Source organism: Lethenteron reissneri, chromosome 30 (genome assembly GCF_015708825.2).
Source record: "Lethenteron reissneri isolate LAM-NWPU_2019-01 chromosome 30, ASM1570882v1, whole genome shotgun sequence".
Lineage (NCBI taxonomy): Eukaryota > Metazoa > Chordata > Hyperoartia > Petromyzontiformes > Petromyzontidae > Lethenteron > Lethenteron reissneri.
The window spans coordinates 13,820,112-13,836,356 of record NC_083808.1 but is presented as its reverse complement, the minus strand read 5'-3'; the positions used below and the strand labels follow the sequence as shown (position 1 = coordinate 13,836,356).

At 46.7% G+C, this 16,245-nt stretch overlaps 1 protein-coding gene across 4 annotated transcripts in view; it reads right to left on the bottom strand.

Moving 5' to 3' along the window:
* The window catches only part of AASS (aminoadipate-semialdehyde synthase), a 50,893-nt gene extending 36,641 nt beyond the window's left edge, over nt 1–14,252 (bottom strand). The window contains exons 1-5 of one of the 4 annotated variants that reach the window (XM_061563112.1): nt 13,659–14,246; nt 12,730–12,768; nt 6,635–6,865; nt 1,644–1,820; nt 463–547 (exon numbers count right to left, since the gene is read on the bottom strand). In XM_061563112.1, the coding sequence (XP_061419096.1) occupies nt 463–547; nt 1,644–1,820; nt 6,635–6,847 (475 nt within the window). In that variant the 5' untranslated portion in view covers nt 6,848–6,865; nt 12,730–12,768; nt 13,659–14,246. Of the gene's footprint in view, nt 1–462; nt 548–1,643; nt 1,821–2,111; nt 2,245–6,634; nt 6,866–12,729; nt 12,769–13,417; nt 13,439–13,658 lie in introns of those variants that run through there. The other 3 variants (XM_061563113.1, XM_061563114.1, XM_061563115.1) reach the window with 3 other exon arrangements.
* Between the last annotated feature and the right edge of the window lie 1,993 nt (nt 14,253–16,245).

The following is a 16,245-nucleotide window of genomic DNA, read 5'->3' as shown; positions in this document are numbered from 1 at the left end:
AATGCATATATTTTCAGAGCATGCTTATTTGCATGTTCACCATAAGCACGTGCAGTTAATACAGTCTTGATTCCTTGCAAAATGTATCTATTTGGTGTTTGAACATCTAGACAAAGAGTAAGAATTTTGACACCTGTTTTATTGCCCGAAAGGGTAAAAAAATAATTTTTCAAATTAAATATCATCTTCCCAAACAAACATTACATTCTTTACTCTCCAATATGAATTAAAATTCCTTGCAGCAAATCAATCTGATTTGGGCCACGATCTGATGATTTAGATCTGCAGTCATTCCAAGTCCCCCAATCCAATCCGACAAAGAAAAGATGCAGATACAATAAAAAACAATCATGTTCACCCTGTCGAGACACGCTGAGCATGAAAAGACTGAAATCCGTTTTGTAAAGTCCTCAAGGTAAATGAGATGGGTGTGCATAAAAAAATCTCCGCAATGGCCGTTACCTGTGAATCCAGCCCACTTGCCGAAGGCCACAACACGCACTCCTTTGGTGTCCACCATCTTCTCGTAATCAATCAAGCGGATGCCCTGCAAAGCGAAACCACATCATTATATTATGGTCTGAGTAGGGCACGTCGCAAGAAGAGATGGTGGTGGGCACATCGCTAGAAGAGATGGTGGTGGGCACGTCGCTCGAAACTTCCATAATTTGTATCACTCCTACCTGGTATGTGTCTCACAGACATCACTTCCCAATACTCTGTCGGTGTTCACCACAGGAAAACAGATGTGCCCCAAGAGCAAGTGTTTGGAAATTTAAGATAAAATTCAACGTCCCTAATTTTGTGCAAAGCGCCTTTTCGAGGTTCTACTCTGGTGTAACGAACAGTGAGCACACCGGACTTGCCATCCAGAGGTCGCCGGTTCGTTTTCCTGACGTTGCAGTTGAAACAAGGGGGGGGGGGAAGCTTCTTTAATGCCCCCCCCACCGCCTGTATTTACCCAGCAGTGTAATTGGACATATTGGCGGTACATCGTTGCAGCATAACAACAGACCGGTCCTCGTAAAATAGTCCGACGATGTCGCTGTTGCCCTTGAGTGAGCTGCAGACTCTCCATCAGAAGTTGCAGCTGCTTTCCCATTTGAACGTGTGGCACCAGGAGTCGTAATCTTTTGATGCCACCCAGAAATTATTTCGGAAATGAATCGAGGAACAAGTCCGGCCATGTCTAGGGCACGAGTCAAATCTCGCCTTTGGAACACGGAGCAGCCAATTGTCATCAGGCTCGGTGCTACACGGCAACAGACTGTGAAGCTTTGTGTTCAGCCACTCGTAACATTTATCTTTCGACTGCTTCTACATCACGAGAACTGATTTTGACGCACCCCGCAAAATTTTCTGACCAGGGTTGCAAATCGCAGGAAAATAATTATTGCCAAAATTTGATTTTTTTTTATGCCGGTGTACTGCCAATATGTTCAATGGGTACAGCCAAGGCGTGTGGTGGGGTGAAGTGTGGGTACACCTTGCCTCTTCCAAGACATCTGGCCAGCGTGAAAATGTAGGCAAAATACCCTCTAGAGGTGGTTTATAGAGCTGGAGGCCCTTCTGGCAGCAGGTGCATGTGCAAGCTATTTCAGGCCTGCACCTTTTCCTCCCTTTGTGAATTGATCGTTTCTTACCTTTGCAACCACCTCCTCCAGCAGTCCCATGTTGGCCTCCTGCGCCTTGATTGTGTGGGAGAAAAAAGCGTAGGTCTTGTGAGGGATCAGCTTGCCATCCGGGGGCCTCTTTACTCCCAGGATCAAGGTCGCGTCCGAGATGTCCTCCTGCAGAATGGCTCCAGCCTTCACATAATCCTGGAGGGACAGAGATATGTGGAGACAGTTACAATGACCAACGATTGCGAGACTCCCCATCTGCACAAAAAACGTGTTCTTTTTACGCATGTTAATGTCCAGTTCCAACAGAAAACTTGATAAAAAATGACATGGTTGTCAAATTCTAAGACTGGGACTTGGATTATTTAAATACAGAAGAGTCCAGAGCATATGTTCGAAAATGGAGAGAAAAGCTGCGAAGTAAAACAAAATTAGAGATGGAAGTGAACACTGAAAACAAATTTGAGGACTTAAAAGTAAGATAAATACCCAAAGTGTGGCGTAGGGCAGGCGGGGTCCTGATCCCTAAGGAGAAGGATGCAGTGAACATCAGCCAATTCCGCCCAATCTCCTTACTGAATGTCGAGGGTAAAATCTTCTTTAGGATCATTGCCCAGAGGATGGCCGAGTACCTGCAAAGGAATGCGTACGTCGATACATCTGTACAGAAGGCAGGAATATCAGGGTTCTCTGGCTGCTTGGAACATTCCAGCATGATCTGGCACCAGATCCAAATGGCCAAGGTGGAGAAAAGGGACCTCCATGTAGTCTTCCTCGACCTCGCCAATGCATTTGGCTCTGTGCCCCATGAACTCCTGTGATCTGCCTTCAGATTTTTCCACATACCGGACACCATCACAACCCTGGTGAAGTCGTACTTTCAGGATCTGCAGTTCTGCTTCACCACCTCAGAGTTCACCACCTCATGGCAATGCCTGAATGTAGGTATAATGGCGGGATGTACCATTTCTCCATTGGCATTCATAATGGCAATGGAGGTTATCATCAGATCCTCAAAATGGGTTGCTGGTGGACAGCGAGTCGACTCTGGTTTTCGCCTCCCTCCACTCAGAGCCTACATGGACGACATTACAACATTGACCACCACTGTCCCATGCACCAGGAGACTGCTCAGAAAACTCGAGGAGAACATCAGCTGGGCCCGTATGAAGATTAAACCATCCAAGTCACGCAGCATCTCGATTGTGAAGGGAGTACTTTGTGACCTGAAATTCTTCATCGGAGATGACCAAATCCCAACAGTGTCTGAGCAGCCGGTAAAAAGCCTTGGAAGGTGGTATGATGCAAGCCTGAAGGACAAAGACCAGGTGCAACAGCTGCGCAAAGACATCAGTAGTAGCCTACAGTCCATCGACAACACCCAGCTACCTGAAAGTTAAAGGCCTGGTGTCTGCAGTTTGGTCTCCTACCCCGGGTGTTGTGGCCCCTAGCAGTGTATGAGGTTCCAATCTCAACAGTGGAGAAGATGGAAAGAGGAGCCACGAGCTACTTAAAGAAGTGGCTCGGAGTTCCACGATGCCTTACCACCATATGCCTCTATGGAGGTGGTGTCCTCAAGCTGCCCCTCACCAGTCTAACCGAGGAATTCAAGTGTGCAAAAACCAGGCTCCAGATGACACTGAATGAATCTCGAGACCCAGTGGTGAGCAACAACGCGCCGACCTTGGCAACTGGGCGCAAATGGAGGCCAGGAAAAGCAGTCCAGGAGGCAACAGCAGCCCTCAGACATGCTGACATTGTGGGTCATGTTCAGCAAGGGAGAGGAAGCCTTGGGCTAACTAGCCGTGCTGCTTGGAGTAAGGCCACTGCACCAGAGCAGCGGAAGATGGTAGTGCAGGAAGTACGCCATCAGGAGGAGGCTGTAAGGTGGGCCAAGGCAGTCTCGCTTGCCAAACAAGGACAGTGGACTCGATGGGACAGTGGGGAGAAGAGGAAGATCAGCTGGAAGGATCTGTGGGCCACGGAAGCGAGGCGGTTGAGCTTCTCCATCAGAGCAACATATGACATCCTTCCAACACCAGTTAATCTTCACCAATGGTATGGTGAAGATCCGGACTGTGCCCTCTGTTCCATGCCAGCCAACCTCAGGCACATTCTCACAGGGTGTAAAACAAGCCTCACCCAAGGACGCTACACTTGGCGTCACAACCAAGTCCTTAAAAACCTTGCGTCCGCCCTGGAGGACAAGCGAGCTGCCACCAACTCCCTACCACCCCCAGCAGTATCACACCCCTTACGGACGACCTTTGTCCGCGAAGGGGCTAAACCACCGAAGAGCGGCTCTACACCAATAGAGCGAGACCAGCTGCACTTGGCCCGCGACTGGAAAATGCTAGCTGACATTGGCCGGCAACTTGTGTTTCCTCCGGAGATCGCAACCACCACCCTAAGACCTGACGTGGTGCTCTGGTCCCGTTCGCTCAAGAAGGTCTTCATCATTGAGCTCACAGTACCCTGGGAGGACTCAGTAGATGAGACTTATGAGCGAAAACATCTGCGCTATGCCGATCTAGCTGCCGAAGCACGGCATCATGGCTGGAACACAGAAGTCCGACCAGTGGAGGTGGGCTGCAGAGGTTTTGTGGCAACATCTACAACCAGACTGCTTAGAGACCTGGGAATTAAGGGCCAGAGCCAGCGTTCGGCAATCAAAGCTGTATCGGAGGCGGCAGAAGGCAGCAGTCAGTGGCTCTGGATGAAGAGGAAAGACCCCAGCTGGGCCCCAAAGTGAGAGGGCCAGGAGGTATGCAGTCAACAATGCTTGACTCAGGGAGGAGGACGCCCCTGCCATGCATAGTCCCATGGGATGTTGGCTACCAACAACAAGGCAACTCCTATGACTAATTGGGAATGGGACGCAAGCGTAGGATTGATCACCCTGTCGCTGGCCGCCTTTGGGGAGGGTGTATAGGATGAAAGGCCGAAACACCCTAGGAACCAAAGGGTCACTACTGACGATGCGCTCCCGAAATTTCACCAGGCTCACTGTTCATGAACTCTTGGAACTGCTTGCACAAAGGATAGTAACATCTCATCCTGTGTTCTTTGGAATCTTTACGTCAACATTGGGGGAAGGGTTTCACCTATTGTAAACCTTAGCGAAGCTCAAGCAGAACCAGAAGCACTATGGGAACATTTTAAAAGAGCCGTCGATGAGAGACGGAGAGAGATGCACAGGGGCTGACTGTGAAATATAAGGAGCATCGGGTGAGGATTCAAACGCAACAAGCTGAAATTAAGGGAAAAAGACAAACTGGGGCGGTTTGCATCTACTATTTAAATCCATGAGCCAGTCGTCGACATGTCTATTGAAGGGGTGTGACTCGCACTGTGGACTTCCCATAAAATGTTACAAATGTTATCGATCCAGGAGGGATGATTCGACCTCTCACCAGAATTTTCTCTCCCAAAATTCTTATGCCGAGCCATGAGTTCTCAGATTAGAGGGCACTCTCAGGGTACTTAAAACATTGCTTGGCTGCCTGAATTCGAACTAGGCCTTGGTAAGGTAAGGTAAAAGTTAAAAGGTAAAAACAACGAGCCTACCTTTACCCTACCTTTTACCTTACCGCAATACAATCACTCTACCCTACCTTTTACCCTTTAGCAGGTAAGGTAAAAGGTAAAAATCAACGAGCTTACCTTTACCCTACCTTTTACCCTTACCCCATACAAATTACCCAATTACAGGGTAATTACTAGGGTACTACTACACATGAAAAAGGTTTATAACGGTAAATGCCAGGTAGAGCGCTTTATTCATATAAAATACTCTCAATGATTCCAATTTTACACGCTTGTCGTTGTTGTTGTTGTCATTGTTGTCGTTGTTGTCGTCATCGTCGTATCCTCAAATCTTGTAACTCAATTTTAACTCACTTCTTAATGTGGTATCGACTGCAAACTTGGTATAATTATGTCATACTGATGACAATACTATATTATATCATTAAAAATTCATATCTATATTTTTAAACATTATTTTTTATATGTTATTTTTCGGCTTGGGTCTAATTGTCCACGCTCAACTAACGTTGGCTGTAAATCACCACGGTCCCTTACGTTATGGCAAGTTTCGGGGCCACTTCCTGGAGTCGTGGAGTTCTGCCATTACTCGTACATTTCATAAAAGCGTGTTTAAAAAAAAGTTTTTCAAAATATTACTTATTAAATGGAGGCCACGGACTGCACCACGGAGCTTTTAGCGGTAAACAAGGTACCGTATTTACCGGGTAATACTTTGCGCTACCTTTACCCTACCGGGTAATTCTTCCAAGCTACCTTTACCCTACCCTTTACCTTACCCCTTGGCATGTCGACACCTTTACCTTTACCCTTTTACCCGGTAAAAAGGGTAAATTACCTTACCTTGCCGAGGCCTAATTCTAACACAGAATCTCGGTGCTATCAGCTTTGAATTCTGACCTCTGAGCCACCTGACCACCTCAAAATATGACAGCAGTTTAGAGAGCTGGTTTGGCACCACACCAAAGTTATATTTATAGACGTCACTGCTGAGAACACCCACCAACAAATCATATCACGCGACAGTTGAGGAACGAAGACTCTCAAAGGGACAACCACTCCTTTGCCTTCCTCACAAAGTGGTACTCATTTAATCGAATTCAAGGACACTCATTGTAGTAGTATGCAGGGACACATTAACATTTCTTTATTCTTAGTAAGTTTATTTTTGGTAATGTCTATTGAGCTCAGCTTATTTTTCAATTAAACCTAAAAAAAATCATTTCGAATCTTGCACTACAGCTACACAGATCTGGGCACGCTTATTTGTGAGCTGTGTGGCGAGTTTCGTAACGAACAGTGTAAAAGATTATGATGCGTCCTAGGATACGTGGACACAAAAACATATTTACCGGGCATAACAATTAGCAATATATTGGAGTGACGATGTAAGTGGCGATGTTCCATCTCTTCGATGACAACACTCCACACGTTCAAACTCACAGAGGAAAATCACGTAAACTCACATTGGCATGTATGGCCCGGCGGTTAGAAGGTTGTACCAACACTGTATAGCCAGCGGCAGTCAACATTTCCACGTGATTGGGAGCCAGGGGCGCTCGCCTCTCCCACACGTTGACATCTTCCCGGCGAATCGCCAACACGGGCTGGTGCCGCGTTTGCTGGGAGAGAAGGCGCCGGCCACCAGTGCCATTGACAAACTGGAGACTGCGCCACATCTTCACCGCTGGTTTCTGCTGCAAAGGCGAATCAGGAGTGTGTGGAGATGCAGTCAATGTAAATCCAAAAACCATCTTGCAAAGTTATATTAATCATCTACGAACTGAAATAATCCGTGCCGCACAATTCTAAATTAATACCCCAAATTCATCTGCTGAACGTTCAAATTGCACATGTACGTTATGTCTAAATAAATGACAATCAATATACAGTTGATCAATAACGAGTTTTCAAGGTTCAATGAATAGCCAGACAAACGGGGTGGGGGACGGACTTCATACCCAACCATATTCACGCAAATGCATAATGATCGTTGCTCCCAAGGGAAAACAAGTTGGTAGACCGAGACATCGCGTTTGTTCCTCTATTTTTCGATTTTGTTGGATTATATTATCTCCCCCACCCCCCTCCCTTTCTTCCCTCTTCCTCCTTTTACATGTAACGTTCTGACTCGCCCCTACAGAACATTTGTGAAAAAGAGCTTTATAGCTCATCGGATTCCTCCAGTATACTCTTGATTTGAAGCTTTCGTGACTTCAGGAATCCATACTCTTTGGTTCTTTCGGCAAAGTCACGTAGGTATAAAAATAATAGATCACGACGTTTCGATCGCTACACAAGCAATCGTCATCAGGTGGGACAACCACAGCAAGACAAAACTGGTGAAGTAGGCCAAAACTGCCTACTGCCTACTTCAGCAGTTTTGTCTTGCTGTGGTTGTCCCACCTGATGACGATTGCTTGTGTTGTGATCGCAACGTCGTGATCTATTATTCCTCCAGTATAAATAAATATTCTAATTCTGATAAATCCGCGACACACGATTGCCACCCCCACGGGGGCGGGATGGTGGATCAAACCTCCCCCTAAAGGTATCATACCCAAACACGCAATACTTTGGTTCGTTGCGCGTTTGCTTCTCACATATGCCGTATTTTCCCGCATATAGCCCGTATACGCATATAACCCGCAGACGCATATACCCCGCAAAAATAGAGTTTTGTGTAAAACAAATTTCAGATAGCCCGCACCTCCATATACCCCACATGCATTCATATCTTTAACGTCGTTACCGCAGCTTAATTCCATCATATTAATACGAAGTTTACATATGTAATACATTCCACTATCAATTGTTAACATTAAAATCATAACGTGCACAAAGAAAACAAAATTAACCGGATACGAGTGAACTTAAAACTAGTAAATAAGTAACAAAAGTAAATATCCCATAAATAAGTAACACATAACTGGTAGATAAGTACCGTAAGTAAGCATACTTTTAGGCTTACCAGCATTTGACCTCACCATATTACAGCTACTGGACCGGTAGTTACCCCTGTACAGTTTTAGCACTGGTAGATTGCGCACTGCGCAGACAACAGCGGCACTACAGTAACGCCATTGCCTCCTGGCAACAAGGCCATTGGAAGTTTGGAACAAAGCTTATGGTCGCGACTGTATAGTGCTCAGCTTATAGCAGCGGTCTAAGGGACTCAGCAATTATGATTCCACGTCTGGTAGGCGGTTACTAAGGCCCTTCCCATTGTGCAATCCATAGCCTCAGCTGAAACTTTCGCACCCCCCTACAGCCACTGAAAGTATTACGGTAAACAAAGTGTGCCCACATCAAACATTGTCGTTTCATTGTACAAACAATTCGAATCATTTAAAACGTAATAACATATGCAATTTTAGTGCGAGTGGTTTATTCAGCAGTGCTTTAGTCAAAGGTAAGTATTGCATAATGGATAGTCCTACCATGAAAACATTAAACGAGTTATGACATGTCACACGTGTAAAATATTTAAGGGATAGCCCACACCTCCATATACCCCACAGGGTCTTGTTTTGTTTGTACAAAGTGGTATACCCCACGGGTTATATGCGGGAAAATACGGTACCCCTGTAAAGACTGTCCGGTTGGGTTCATATCAAAATAAATAAAACAGGTCCCTGCGGGGTGGGCTGGTAGGAACGAATAACCAAAGAATATAAACATAATGTATTATTACACTTGTTTAGCCAGGAAAGCCTCACTGAGTCTAAAGGTTTTTGTAGGGTCCTGCCAATTGTTTGCAGTAGGGGGCGATGTTGCTACACCTAATCGGACGATACAAAGGGAGAGTTTGAGGCCTAGTTTTAGGCTTTAGGCCTAGCTGTAGGCTTTAGGCCGCTGTGAGTTATTTTTTTATTTTAATGTTTTAATTATTAATGTAAAAGCTTTATTAAATGTTTCTATTTAAAAACATCAGGGAATGTAACATTGTTAAACATTAACTCCCTTTCACACACGCGGGGGTACGATACGAAGGGAGAGTTTGAGGCCTAGTTCTAGGCTTTAGGCCGAGCTGTAGCCTTTAGGTTGCTGTGAGTTAATTTTTTATTTAAATGTTTTAATTAAAAGCTATCTCAGGGAATTACACTTGTTTAGCCAGGAAAGCCTCACTGAGTCTAAAGGTTTTTGTAGGGTCATGCCAAGTGTTTGCAGTAGGGGGCGATGTTGCTACACCTAATCGGACATCGGACGGACGGACGATATAATCTATTGTAGGCTGGTTCACTTCGTTCCTACCAGTATGAACACAATAACGAAGTCTTCACTGTCGCTGAGAGAAAATAAATCTCAACGTTTTGGATGTGACCCTTCTTCTTCAAGGAGCCTGAACAAAATATATAAATACCCACAATTGCATTAATAGCTCCCGTATTTGACTTAACCTTTGAGTACAGTACCTGCCTCAGAGATACATAATATAGTTGTTGTTATTCAGGTGAGTATAATGTCACAGTACACAACCCTGTCTCTGGCTGTTTGGTTGAACTGTGTCCTTTACACATTGTTCGAATTCACTAAGCTGTGGATATGGTGCCATGGTGCCATGGAAGGAAAGTGACATGATTCGTCACCTACTTGGTGGGTGCAACGTCACACTGGGCTGTGTTCACTAAAAGCTGTAGCATTGCAACCTCGAGCAGTTCTTGGCACGTAAGCTGGACACTGGCGTGTTACCATAAGCTTTGCTAACACTCCGCTCATAACGGTGGTTAGGAATGAATCCTACATACCCATAGAGAATGATTCACTCTACAGGTTACATGCATAATTTGCCTGACAACAGACATTTGAGGGTGACATCAACTGGCAAACATGGCGCAAATGCCATTCTATTGATTAAAAGTTGCACAAGTAACTTTGTAATTAAAGGGTTTAAATCACATTGGCCACTTATTTCTCTGTACATGTGAAAACCAGGGACGTTTCTTCTACAAGGTCCACGTGTATTTTGTACAGTCCAACGTGGATTTGGAAGTCAAAGCAACTGGCAAAGATGCTACACGTGCCAACGTATCAATGTAATTTTAACAACGAGCGTTGCATTTGAAAGTATTCATTTGCATTGGGCCACTTCTCTGAACATATCTAAACAGGGTAGCCATCTATAAGGGATGTGTATATTTTGCCATTCCGTGATCGCACCTGGGCATCAATCACAATCTTCCATTGAAACCGCGCAGATGGTAATTTGTCCGGTAGAGCCATGGAAAGAGTTTTGAAATATTTGATCAAATAATATGTTAAATAGCGTAGGGGTATGGTGAATAGGAAGTGATCTGGACCTGACCACCACCATGAAGATCCTTAATGATCGTGAGTAGGGAATCCGTGACCCCAACAGCATGAATAACCCAGAGCCCTTTCTTATTGATAGAATTATAGGCAGTGACCAGGTCAATAAAGCAGAGATGTAAGTACTGTTAAAATTCCATACACCCCTGCTGTAGCAGACGAACGGAGAATATGACATCATTGTAGGACAGCCCAAGATTTGGAACCACATTGGGGCTCCACACATCTATCCTCAGCGTGCTTGTCAAGACAATGTTGAATAACATATTATTGCCAGGACCTTTCCCGGCACACTGAGGAGGGGGATGATCTGGTAGTTGTTGTAATCAGTGCAGCCCCCATCTTCAAGAGGGGGACCACCAGGGAACCCTTCCAATCCTGCAGAATCCATCCTGTGGTCCAGACAGTTGTAACTGTCATTTAGAGCAGGATGTGCAGAATAGCCTCCCCTCCCTCAGCAATTCACTTGGGAGATCAACTCTGCCTGGAACTTTCCTGGTCTCAGACTCTGGACTAATCTTCGTGTTCCTCAACAGATGGCACATCAGCCACCCACTCACAGGGGGTGGCTTCTTCCTCCGATATTTGACACACAAAGACACATATGTATGGACACGGAGACACGACACACATACATGGTGGTGCACGACACGGAGAAGACACGGAGAGACATACACAGAGACAGAAGACATATACATACACGAAGACACACACAGACACAATAACTCCGGTGTTACTCATGTTCTCAAATGTCCACGTCCTGTTGAGCTCTTTCTGCATTTATTGGTTAATATGTAAATAGCTATGAATTCAACACAAGGGCCAATACAGTTTCAGTTGGTTAAATCAAATCATTTTAAGGCAGTTAAAAATAATAATTGTGCAGTAAATTGTAGTCATGTTACATGGTTTATTGCTCACGACCTGCTTACATATATTGTACCCAAAACAAATCATATAAAATGTGCAGTTGGATATACAAATTAGTATAAATAACAGAGGTCAAGGGAAACGTTTTAAATTTGAGTCCCTATAATGGGAAAATTCAAACTGAATAAGAGTACGAATTGTGAATATGTATGCATGATACATCTTGATATGCAGTAAAGGAGCGATTAGAAAGTTGCACAAGGTATTTGATTGCTTATTCGAAGGTTACACATCAATAGCAATCAATTGGGCTTCTTTCACTGAAACCTGGGTGGAGGTCTGAGAGGTGAGGTGAGAGGTTGTAAAGTGAAAATGTGCAGCAAGCAGCGGGCAGATGGAGAGTTGACTTGTGTACGCGATCTGCTTACATTTATGACCAACTCATAGGAAATCAGAGGGCTCAAAGAGATATAACCCCTTAACTACAAAAATTATATATTTCTTTTTTTTAAATACCAATAACATTTGGCATATGTGCCATGTTTGCCAGCTGATTTGTTCCGCAAATCCATGTCGAGCAGGGTGCAATACACATGGTCCTTGCAGAGGGGCACATCGTGATTTAACCCTTTTAATACATAGTTACTTATTCAATGTTTGATGGTTAACTAGGCATGTATGCAATGGTTGCCAGCTGACCGAGGTCGAAATATATGTGGGATCAGGCAAATTACCCACGAGAATTGTGAAACGAAGCATTCTCGGTGGACATGTACGAATCGTTTGATAGTGGAAGTTGATGTTAAACATGCTGTAGTTAAAGCTGAACAAGACACTGACATAACGTGAATGAAACACTAAGAGAAGAGAAAACAGCAAGTGATAAGTCGACTTACCATTCGCTGTTTTCTCTTCAGAAAGAGTAAAACCAATTCTTATATTCTGATACTGGCAAAAATGGTCCGTTGCTCGCTCATGTACACCGTGCACATTGCGCGGTGTCTACGGTGGAATTTCACGTACATACAACACCCCGTAGGAATGCTGTCCCGCCGGTTTCATGTAATCACTCATCACACACCAAACGTATCGAAAGGCAATCAATGGGAAACGAACCCGACATTCATTTATTTGGCACACGAGACCCACCACTTCAAAGCGTCCCACAAACGATATTTTCTCCTCCACCAACAAGCACCTGAGCGGCACTTATCGGGAACTACAGGGCAATAGTTTTGACCGGGAAAATCGGCGTTTTTTACATGTTTGTGTGCGCTCAGTCACCTCCGTCAATGCAAGGAGGTCCCCCTCCTTTTGCTGCGGCTTAAGTGGCTGCTGTGTGTGCGTGTGCTAGCTACTGGTGAGGGCAGTGTTCCCCTACCTCTGTTTAAAGGATCAGGGAACGCACACAGCTCTCAACCTGTGGAGAGATGACAAGGGTGGAACGGCAGAGGAGGCGAGAAGAGCACAGCACGGTTCACCAATGACGCTCAACATCACACGAATCGCACTCCACACAGCGCACTCCACACATCATCACACTCCCGCACATCGTCACATACTCAACATATGTATCTCCTCCTCCACACATCGTCACACTCGCCCCGCGGTGCCTCCACACGCACTGTGGAGGCTAAATATAGCCCCAGCAGCCCCCGTGCAGAGAATGTCAAGGCGCACGTGCGTCGAGTGCGAGAACGAGTCTCAGCCGATGTACTGCCGGCCTAGAAGGCGTTTGTCTATGAACGGTCCCCGCTATCACTGTACTCTGCGCGCACGAGCGGCAGTGGATTGGCAACCAGGCGCTGCTGCTGCTGCTGCCGATTGCTCCACACGGCTCACACAGGGGACCCCGAACCAGGCGCCTCGTCCCTGCACCCCTTGCCTGGCGAGCGAAGTGTCCCATCTCACGGGACCCCCAATCTCATGGGACCCCCAATCTCATGGGACCCCCAATCTCATGGGACCCCCCCCCCCCATCTCACGAGAGCCTCATCTCACGAGACCGCGACCCCCATCTCACAGGATTCTCTATGGAACATTCTAAATGAAACAAATAAAGCACTTACAGATTCGCTCTCGGCACACAATGTTCACACAGATTCCCCTCGCAGGCACAGCTCACGACATGCGAGTTCGCCGTAATCAGTTTTCTTTGCTCCCATTCGGTTACCGGTAATGCAAAAACAACCCCCCTCCCCCCGATGTTGACACCACAGCCACACCGAAGACGTCCTCACTCCTCCTGCACAGGAGCTGCGCCCGTCCCACCAACCCGAACCACGGACAGCCACGCGGCTCCATCCTCACCGCGCGAGATCGGCCACGCTGGAACCCCCTCGGCTCCTCCTCGGCTCCCTCGTTCTCTCCTCCTCCTCCTCTCCCTCGCCGTGGCCCCGCGCAGCTGGGAGCGTGGGGCTGGGGGCGTGGGGCGGGGACCCAGCTCCCCGTGGGAGGGTCGGGAGGAGGCGGCGGCGGCACTCGGCCGCGATAGGCGGCTGCGGGGGGCTTGGCTCGGGGCTGGCGAGTGGGAGGCGCGCGGCTCGAACTCGACTCCGTGGCTCGGCGAGGAGTCGGGCGAGGGTGGTTGAGGGTGGCGGGGGATGATGCTCGGGGTGGAGGAGGCTGTTGTGGCCGGGTGAGGTGCGCCACCTTAACAGTCTTCAATGACACTCTGAGCACGCTCAACCAGTCTTACTCCACACGATCCACAACCCCGAGACGTGTCCACCAAGCCGGTTGTGTTGTCCTTACCCCGCACCTCTGATTAAGCGCGGTTGGCTACGTATGGTGCGAAAGAAGTTCGACGTACATACAAGCTCTTACACTCGCTCTTTGTTTTCACAGCGCCGCTCATCCCCGTCATCCGGCCCGTGGTGCTGCCCTTATACAATGCCCTTGCTCTCTTTGTCATTGCCCACTGCCCTTGCCCACTGCCAGACGCGTGTCCAATGGCCAGTGGCGGTCGTGTACCCGCCCCTGGTTCACGACGGCTTTGGGTGGCCGCGTCTCTGTCGTACTCGTCGCCTCCCAGGGGACACGCGAATCATAAATAAACCAAAGCGATGTTTTTATCTTACCTGGTTGAGGCCCACTGAGTTATATAGCTCTCCTTTTTGTTTTAGAAGCGATCTGGCCACACACGATTGCTCACCGAAGTGGCTTATCACGTGGGCATTTACAGGAGCCAAAGACTCTAAACGCGTCTTTATTACTGAAATGTTTATAACTGAAATGTTCTAAACGTATGTTTCTAACTCTCAAACACTGGAGTCGAATGTTTATGATTGTGGAGGGGAAAACTCGGAGGACCCGGAGAAAAATCCACACGACCACTGGGAGAGAGACAAAGGTCCCCGTATAGTATTAACAAACTATTGGGGCAAGTGCTGTTAGCGAGCACCTATTATGAAGGCATGCACGGCACACGAGTGGGTGGGTGGCCAGCACCACGGCCGGCCGCCTTTGACTCCCAAGTGCCGATGCTCACACATCGCACCAGGTACTTATTTGAGTCTTAATCTTAATTTTAGAACTTTCGTGACTGCAGGAATTATTATTTGGTTCTTTCGGTTAAGTCACGTCTAAAGATAAAATAATAAATTAAATAATTGCATATTACGACGTTTCGATTGCAACACAAGCATTCATCATCAGGTATAATGAAATAGCGACATAAAATCTAACCAGAAAACTATAGACAGACATATAAGCAGACAGGTATCACCAAGATACATAGAGAGAGCAACACACGTACAGAGAGGGGGTGATCGTCTCTGTGGGGTGGCCTTAAATAGACAGAGGGGGCGGAGGCAGAGAGAGGGAGGGGGTTAGAGAAAAAAATAGCATATAAATGAGTGGACAAAAAACGTGATGCTGCAAGTGCGATGACACGGCAAGCAAGCCTGAAAATCAGGAGAAGGACACACTAAAATTAAATAACCTAGTAAAATATCGAAATGTAATGTAATACAACACAGAGGGTCGGTCAACACACAATTAACGCATAGCCTGGTTGATTACGTATTTCAAAGATTGCTAAGTTAGAATTTAAGTGTGAAAATTCCAAAGAGGTTGAGTCGACCTAGGGGAGGCCCAGGATCGGTTCAGATCGTCACCGGTGTTGGCCGTGAGCGGGAGTCGAACTTGGGTCGCCAGGTTCGTAGCGCATGGCGCTCCCCGCACTCCAAAGTAATATCCAGCAAGCGTCAGGGTCGGGATCGAACAGACGCGCTCCTGCGTACCAGCCGAGGGCAACAACATCTCGCCACTGTGGTGAATCATCTCGACCATTGTTCGAGCGCCGCAGCGCGGCGAACAGAAATCGCAATCTAGGACGGCGAAACGGGGTTACCGGGGGGTCCACGATGGGATGCACCAACTTCATCGTGGTGATGTTTATTTAGTAAATTAAAGAATGAATGCTGTGAAAGAGAAGAAGCATCAACACTAACAGCAGGGTGCTCATTCAAAAAAGCAAGTTGGGGAATGTGAGTTTGCCTGGATATTCTAAATGGGAAAATGAATGTTTCGCACCGTACAGCTAATTAAGTACTTTAGTGACACCTCTCATTTTAAATGTAGAGTTGCCCGCAGGGTGCCCTCGAACCCAGTCCCACATGGAAATGTATAAATGTGTTATGTGGAGTTGGGAAACTATGGGGGTAGAGGTCCCGCTCAAGGGCCGCACTGTCATTGGGGATGGGTGGTCACCAAAACAAAGAGTGTGATTAAGTAATATGATCAACAGTGCACTCTAAACAGCATGTACATGGGGTGGACGAACGAAGTTTACAACGAAGTTCATAACGAATGACATCGCTAAGGAAACCGTACGTCGCCAGTTGACCTCCGGGTTACAGCAGAAATAACAAGCCTGGCAACAAAGGTCCTCATC